General features: G+C 48.2%; 2 protein-coding genes across 2 annotated transcripts; one reads left to right on the top strand and one right to left on the bottom strand.

The window, feature by feature from the left end:
* The first annotated feature begins 326 nt into the window (after positions 1-326).
* On the top strand, positions 327-1,212 carry LOC124697004 (pathogenesis-related thaumatin-like protein 3.5). The gene is made up of 2 exons (XM_047229653.1): positions 327-369; positions 476-1,212. The coding sequence occupies exons 1-2, from the start codon at positions 327-329 to the stop codon at positions 1,210-1,212; spliced, it is 780 nt and encodes a 259-aa protein (XP_047085609.1).
* Positions 1,213-5,545: 4,333 nt separating this feature from the next.
* Positions 5,546-6,550, bottom strand: LOC124695074 (calcium uniporter protein 2, mitochondrial-like). The gene has a single exon (XM_047227965.1). The coding sequence runs from the start codon at positions 6,548-6,550 to the stop codon at positions 5,546-5,548; it is 1,005 nt and encodes a 334-aa protein (XP_047083921.1).
* Positions 6,551-8,172: the final 1,622 nt, after the last annotated feature.

The following is an 8,172-nucleotide window of genomic DNA, read 5'->3' on the forward strand; positions in this document are numbered from 1 at the left end:
ACTACCATATATCACGACACCTGAAATAACGTCGCACCGACTAAATCCAAGCCACTACACCTAAATTTTCGCGGCATGGCATGAATTGGACACGACATTGAGCGCTGGTCGTGCCTTCCTCCAATTTCTCAACGAACCCCGATATACCCTCCCGATCAAGTTCATACCTAATCTCTCCCCCACGTCCTCCACGCCTATATAAATCGCAAGTCAGAAAACTTGTTAGGCGAATTCCTCTTCTAGCTGCAACACGCCACCGCATATCATCCCAAGAGAGAAGAGACCATCCACAGCCAGCCCAAGGATCTCTTCTCCAAATCGCTCCCATGGAGGCTGCACGGATCCCAGCTTTTCTGCTCCTCCTCCTTGGTACGTTTGCATCTTTTCTGTTAGAACTTCTTTTGGTTGATTCAGCCATGGCGTGTGTGTGTGTACCGTGTTCTTATGTTAATATCTGCTCACTTGTGTGCAGCAGGAGTCATCTGGTCGCGTGCACAGCTCGGTGCCGAGGCAGCTGGCACCACGGTTTTCACGCTGCGCAACAACTGCACCCACGCGATCTGGCCGGCCACATTGTCCGGCAACAGCGCCGCCGCCATCGGGGGCGGCGGCTTCGAGCTCGCCGCCGGCGCCACCGTATCTTTCCCGGGCCCGACGGGCTGGTCCGGCCGCTTCTGGGCGCGCACGGGCTGCGTCGCCTCCGGCGCGTCGACCCTCGCCTGCGCCACGGGCGACTGCGGCGGCGCCGTCAGTTGCTCCCTCGGCGGGGCGCCGCCCGTGACGCTCGCCGAGTTCACCCTGGGAGGCGCCGACGGGAAGGACTTCTACGACGTGAGCCTGGTGGACGGGTACAACGTCGGCATCGGCGTGGTGGCGACGGGCGCCAAGGTGAACTCGTCGACGTGCGGCTACGCCGGGTGCGTGGCCGACGTGAACGCGCTGTGCCCCGCGGAGCTGCAGGTGACGGGGAAGGAAGGCGACCTGGAGGGGAAGACGGTGGCGTGCCGGAGCGCGTGCGAGGCGTTCGGGACGCCCGAGTACTGCTGCACGGGCGCGCACGGCGGGCCGGACAGCTGCGGCCCGACCAAGTACTCCAAGCTCTTCAAGGCGGCGTGCCCCGCCGCGTACAGCTACGCCTACGACGATGCCACCAGCACCTTCACCTGCGGCGCCGGAGCGCAGTACCTCATCACATTCTGCCCGGCGCAGTAGTAGTAGAAGGATACCTTGTCGATCCTGCTTGTCCGGCCAGTATAGATCTCATTGAACTTTTGATTAGAAGTTTAGAACATTACTACTATACTGTTAACTTTTTATTAGAACATTACTAGTACTATACTGTTATTGAACTTTTGATTAGAACATTGCCAGTTTTACAGAGAAGGATTACTATATCTGTTCATGTTATATTTGTTATGTATTCATAATATTGGCCGCCCGGCGAGCTCCCGGTCTCGACCGCATGGTCGACCTCCCGCCGCCTAGGCCGCACACTGAACTATCCCTCTCCCTCTGAGCTTCTTTAGCGTCGGCTCAAAGAGTCTAAGTGCCCTGCCCCGCCGGATCCACTCGATCACTCCCATTTGATTCAGCTATTCCTGGGGTTCCTTCATCCCCCCATCAATTTGGCTTCGTGCTTAGGATCATGTAATGCCAATCCAGGAACGTGTGTAAAAATAAATTCACTCTGTACCAACATTATGGTGGTTGGTCGAACTTGTTTCTTGAATCAAGATAAATGGTATGATTAAACAAAAGGTCTAAATCTTTCCCTCAAAAAAAAAAAACAAAAGGTCTAAATCTAGAAACACTTATTATTGACAGTGAGATGCAGCTTCAGTATTAACCAAGCAGCTTCTAATTTGCCAGCGCTTCTAATAGAACTGTGTATTGAACAAAGCTATGCTTGGGGAGCACACGAGGTTTCTGCAAGACTTGGTTTGAACAAAAATGTCAGGCTGATGTTAAATATTTTGAAGGAATTAGCAAAGTTTATCTGCTTATAGATGATGTAAATGTTTGACTAGTTCATCATCTTGATTGATCAATATTTGGAGAGAGTGGACCGTTAGCTGATTTTGTGTGCTACAACTCAACAAAGCCAACAATTCCTGTAAACAGCTGCCGCCTCCAGAGAAAAAACCCTAGCCACCTCCACTTCAGCCTCCTTTATAGATCGGTTCCCCCCCTCTTCCGGTCGGTTTTGCCGGCATCAGGAGGAGTGGGGAACCCGATCTATGTGTGGAGTTTTCAATAAAAGTAGTCTTTTGAGTAGTCTATGTTAGGGTTTTAGTCGTCGTTTTCTTGTTGGTTTTGCCGCAATGGAGATGACATCGTCTTCAATAAGTGATCTTCGGCCTTTCGTTCGACGACGAGATCTCCTTCCCAATATCAATGGTGGTGTTGAAAGATTACAATTATCTAGGTATGAGTGTTCAGATCTTGCTTCGCCAGATCGATCTTGGATCTTTTCTCGTGGTTGTCACGAGGAGGATTATTTTCGCAGTTTTTGTCCCGGTTGCTACGTCCTCGACAATGGTGATGCTCTCCATCAACGTTGACAAGGCATATCGGTTTTTATTCCCTGACATACTGTTGTTGGTACTCTTGCCGATGTTGATTGACTACTTTAATGGTTGCGCACGTGCACGCAGCCTTGACATTGCTGCTCAACTTAAAATTATGGGAGAATCTTCGTTGGTACTTACAGGTCTATGATTTGTTATCTATCTTTGGCGGCCTTCAGGAAAGTACAAGATTATGTCTTGGAAGAAGAAAGAGTTTGAAGACCTCAAAGATTTGCTAGTATCTTTTAGACTTTATTTTGTAATCGCTGGAGATGGCTCGTGTATTGATTGTCAAAAAAGAGAGCTGATTTTGTGTCCTTTAGGTGATACTATCTACTTTTAGCGGAATACTGTTATTAAAGCACACATTCTTTGGACTTATAACACGTTGTATCAATATATACACACTACTACACGCTTGAATTTGATGTTTTTGACTTAAACATATAAAAGGATATCCATTTGATTTAACTTGGAAAACACTAGTTAACTAGGTTTTTGCATTTATATCTAGTTTATTTATGTTATGTCCTTTTTATCCCTTCCTACCTTTTCGGCCTCCTATATATGTGCATAATTATTTTTACTGATATATTATTGGGGAAAATCTGTCTCCCATTGGGTGCACGCACGGACAAGGGGGGAACAACCGGTTCATTTGTGTCCTCCCCATGACCCAAATAATCAAAATTTGACGCTTTCTATGTCTTGGGTCATGGCGCTGGAGACAGCCTAACAACCCAATATAGTAACTTGAGCATATAATCGATTCACATGCCGTTGGGCCACACCACCCATAGTTTGGGGAGAGCCAAGTCAACGGGACCCACTTAGTCGTGGCATGTCAAAATACCGTTGCAGATGGTTGCACTTTTTAGGTGGCGTACCCATATTTCACCATGCCACCGGTATTTTGGCCAATTACCGGTGGTGTGTCACTTTTGAAGCGCACCACCACTAATGTAGGGCGTGATTCGTAGTCTGCAACACCTCTAGCCAGGTCTCAGGGAGACGAAATTGGCCTGTTCGGTAGGCTAGGATCCCTCCACGTTGTGTCCAGCACATGTTTTAAAGCACCTCCAGGCCTGCCCCTAGAGGAACTATCGGATCAACAGAATAAGTGGAGCCTGCCCCATTAGAGGGCACAAACCGCGGCCACGCGTGGGAAAGTGTGGGAGACGCCAATAACTCCTCTACATGTGCACCACTCCACTCTCACCGCCTCTCTCACGTCCCATCAATGTCGACCATGTCTGGGTCACCTCCTCCGTCCTCTCCGCCGCGTGGCACCACGACCAAGCTATCTCCCCAGCGGGCCACAAGATACTCTTGGATGGTCTGCAAGATCAAAGCCGGCGCGACTCCATGACGCGGTGGCACCGATTAGCACGCCCTTTGTGGTGGTGTTAAATCGAATGTCCCAATTCGCAACCCTCTCTATGCGACCACGAGAGTGGTCGTGGCATCCATGGCGACGGTGGGGTATTCAATTGCCAGGCTACCAATGGGGCACTAAGCATTTCAAAGCCATGCTTCAGTCTCACTCCATCGAGATCTTCTCGATGAGTCACTATGAATTTAATTTTTTTTGACAAATGTGCACACAGAAAATCAATTTGACAACTATATATCAAATTAGACAGCAAAGCATCACTCCAAAAAAAAATGACAGCAAAGCATCACACAGCCCACGAGCTTTCAGAATTACACAAGGGCCCAAAAAGACATGTAACACAAAACAGAAAACAGACGATACCATCATCACCAATTCGCCACGATAAGCAAACAAATCCAGCGGCTTTAACCAAATCGATCGGGTCAAGAAATTCTCACTGGGAATTAACAGAACTCTTATTCAGGTCACTCACAGATGGGTCTCTCGTATAGTAGGCCTCACGTGTTAGGACTCAAATGCAGGGAGGGACGTCACTACGGGTCCCTCTTCCCTGCTGACACAGAACATGTACGTTCGATCTATTTTCACGATAAAACGGTGAACTCTAAAAATTAGAAAAATACCTCCTGAAAAGAAAAGAGGCCCCACGTCCCGATTAAGGTTTTTTCTAACTATTGGTCTACTTTCTCTATTCACAGTTACCTCACATTCTTGTTTTTTTCGTGGGTATAATTTTTTGTGTGGGTATAATTTTTTTTGCGGGTTGAAGTTAAATTTATAAAGTTTGACCAAGAATAGAAGAAAAAACAACAACACTCATAATATCAAATGTATATAATTTAAAAATAAAATTTACAAAAATTCAAACACAATAGATGTTAATATTTATTAAAATATATTTGGTTAAATTTCACAAAGTTTAACTTTAAATAAACCAGAACACGAGGTAATAATTATAAACAAAGTGAGTATACCTAGGCATCATTCGGGCCAGGCCGGGCCAAAGAAAGCCCAATGCTCAAAACCTAGGCCTAGGCCTAGCCCAGCCTAGCCAAAAAAGCCCTCAAAGCCCGTTAGGCTGGGCTGCCACTTATTTCGTAGATTTAAACTAGGCATGTTCCGACCATCGGGCAAACATTTTCCGACCCAGGTCCAAGAATTTCGGGGTGGGCTACCCATGCCCAGGTATATGAGGGAGCACCAGTCTCACATCCCAGACATGGGGCATGAGACGTTCAAAACTGGTACATAGACGCATATAAATTTGAGAGGACTTAGATTTAGCGAACTGTATTCTTCTTGTGTGGGGTTTCTACGGGAAAACCTCAAAACCACCTCTTCTTGTTGAACGCTAGGTGTTGCATAGTTTTATCTTTTCATTTCAAACGTGTACCTTCACGTTTAGAACACTGACCGTTTGATCTATTTTTCACGATAAAATGGTGAAATTCACAAATTAAACTCAAAACATCGGTGAATTTAACCGTGCCATGGACCCCGAATCCTGATAAGCCCCGGACTCTAAAATCTACAAGGGGGTCTCCAAGAAGAACGATGCTACTGATCTACGTGCGTCACGTGCCTAAACGGTACACACGTCGGCATCACACTCGCTCTGCCACACAGAAACGGACCCGCCGCGTCGTACGCTTTGCTTGAGAGCGTTGTAGCGGGCGACGTCGAACCGGCGGTCCCGCATGAGGCGGCGCTGCCTGGACGCGAAGCGGCTCCGGTAGAAGCCCTCGAAGGACGGCTCCGTGGCCGTGCGCATGAAGAAGGTGTAGCCGGACATGAAGTAGATGGAGGTGACGTAGAAGCAGATGGGCTCCATGACGTCCCACGACAGCTCCCAGAAGGTGAGCCGCATGAAGGCCAGCGTCTGCGCCGCCAGCAGGCCCAGCCCGCACCACAGCTCCCGGCGAACCTGCGCCGCCGCAGTCGCGTCGATGGCCGCCTTCTGCTCCTCCATCACCTCCAGCTCCCGCATGCGCGCCTCGTCGTCCGCCAGGGCGGCTACCGCGCGCGCCGGCGCCGGGAGTATGCTCCCGATTGCCTTGGCCACCATGTCGGGGCGGAGGAACACGGCGTCGGCGAGGACGATGACGACGCCGGACTCGTCCAGCGTCCTGGCGAGCCTGCGCCCGCCCTCCACGCCGCCGGCAATGTCGGCGCAGAGCGCGGCGTATTCTGACACGGACACGACGCTCTGGGCGTTGCCCCGCAGCGTGGCGCGCGCCACCTCCATCTCCGCCGCCCTCGCCACCTTCCTCGCCTCCTGCAGCGTCACGCCTACCTCCGCAGGCGCCCGTGTTACTGCGGTAGGCGGCGTGAGCCCGTCGACGAGGCGGTTGAACAGCTGGTCGCCGACGGGGAAGGCCGGGAAGCAGTGGTGCGGGAGCGGGACGGAAACGGTGGAGTAGCGGGCGGTGGTCGGGCGGGGCCGCAGGAATGCGAGCGTCGGGCAATCTTCCACCGCCGGCAACGTCCGTCTCGCCGGTATGATGGGAGGTGGAGTCTTCGGCACGGCCGCGGTGGCCGCGTTCTTGCCTGCCCATATGCTCCGTGCTATAGTTCTGCGGAACGCCATTTTCTTGGCTGTCCGACTCGAGTTTTCCGGACCTTGTGGTGCGTGACGGAGACGAGAGATGTTTGGTGGATGAGTTGAAACGGGGAAGGGGGCGGTATTTATACTGGGTTAGTGTGACGCGGCGGGCAGGAGCGCGTTACCGGATTGAATGTGTTGACGCTGACGTGACTCATCGATCCAATTAGTTAAACGTAGAATTTACAGGCCATACCAGAGAGCTAGCTAGTCCTGTCGTTAATTCACATGGAGTACTGACTAATTCAGATGTCGATGACACGTAGTACGTGCTGCAAGTTCGTAGCTCGGGCGACTCGGTCAGGGTCGTACAAAGGTTGTCACTGACTAATATAGATGTCGATGACACGTACAGGTTGGAAGACAAATGTGGTTACTAAATGGGGAAAAAAACTTGATTTTGATCTTCATAATTGTGGTGCAAAATGAGGAAAAAAATTGATTTTGATCCTAATTAATATTTGTTTTTTTTGTGTGTGTACATCACATCAGAGCATACAAACTTTTGCACGCACATGCTAGAGATGTGTATGTAGTATGTACTTGTGTACTTTTTTCAGTTTTTCTTGAGTTTTAAGAATGCAGTTTTCATTTTTTTAAAACTAGCGTGAGGGAGCTCAGGAGCTAAAGGGAATTTTAGATTTTTGGACAGCTTTTGTAGATAATCTAGTCAGCTCGGTACGCATATCAGACAGGGAATTCGAAGGAAACCAACCCTTTTCAACTTACTTCTTATCTAATTCCCAAAGTAATTCTTATCTTATTCACATAACAAAATTATTGCTTCTGTTGATGTAAGTTAATATTACATTAATTTACTAAAATAGGAAAGCTAGGTATTTTAATTAGTACATACATGAAATGACTTTATTGGGAAAAATACGCCAAATGTAATACTTTGAGATGGGATATGCTAAATACTACCTCCGTTTCAAGGAATAAGGCGCACGCGTATTTCAAGACGAACTTTGACCATACAAATTGAGCAACAAAATCTTAATTATATTATATGGAATTAGTATCGTTCGATTCGTATTGAAGAGAACTGTTTAATGATACAAATTTCATACAAACAATTTTTACTATTTGCACTAATTCTTAGTTAAAAAAAACTCGTAAAACGAGGACGTCTTATTCCGTGAAACGGAGGTAGTAGGAAGAAAATGCCATCACCTAGGGCATGGGGGGCCACACGGGCTGGTTGTAGGGGTGGTGGTAGTGGGCGGCACAAAAACAATTTACACCTCCAACCTCCACGAACAAACGACTTTATTAGCCCTATTGTGACCCATGGAGGACACAACACAGTATGGAAGACAAGCTTGCGACTTGCGAGCTTCGGTGAAGAGTTTGCAGTCGCGTTTCTACAATACATTTCTAGGACTTTGCAATCTAAGTTGATTGAACGTATTTTAAGATTCAAATTAGTAGAGTCCATAATTTAATATTCCACTAGTTATTGTGATCTTGCAGAAGGTTTGATCCGATCCAGAATTGTGATTCTGTATACCATGGTTGTAGTGGGATTTCTCATATCTAGAAGGTGAGCCTCAGAGAATTTTCCTTTCTTGCCATTCTATTGCAAGTTGGGTTTCAATGTGGCAACG

Source organism: Lolium rigidum, chromosome 3, assembly GCF_022539505.1.
Source record: "Lolium rigidum isolate FL_2022 chromosome 3, APGP_CSIRO_Lrig_0.1, whole genome shotgun sequence".
In the NCBI taxonomy this organism is placed as follows: Eukaryota; Viridiplantae; Streptophyta; class Magnoliopsida; order Poales; family Poaceae; genus Lolium; species Lolium rigidum.

What these genes read in the sequence shown, in the direction of transcription:
- LOC124695074 (XM_047227965.1), bottom strand. Translation starts at nt 6,550, where the DNA reads ATGGCGTTCCGCAGAACTATAGCACGGAGCATATGGGCAGGCAAGAAC.
- LOC124697004 (XM_047229653.1), top strand. Translation starts at nt 327, where the DNA reads ATGGAGGCTGCACGGATCCCAGCTTTTCTGCTCCTCCTCCTTG. An exon ending in TTTTCTGCTCCTCCTCCTTG is followed by an intron (nt 370 to 475) that starts GTACGTTTGCAT and finishes TGTGTGCAGCAG; the next exon opens with GAGTCATCTGGTCGCGTGCA.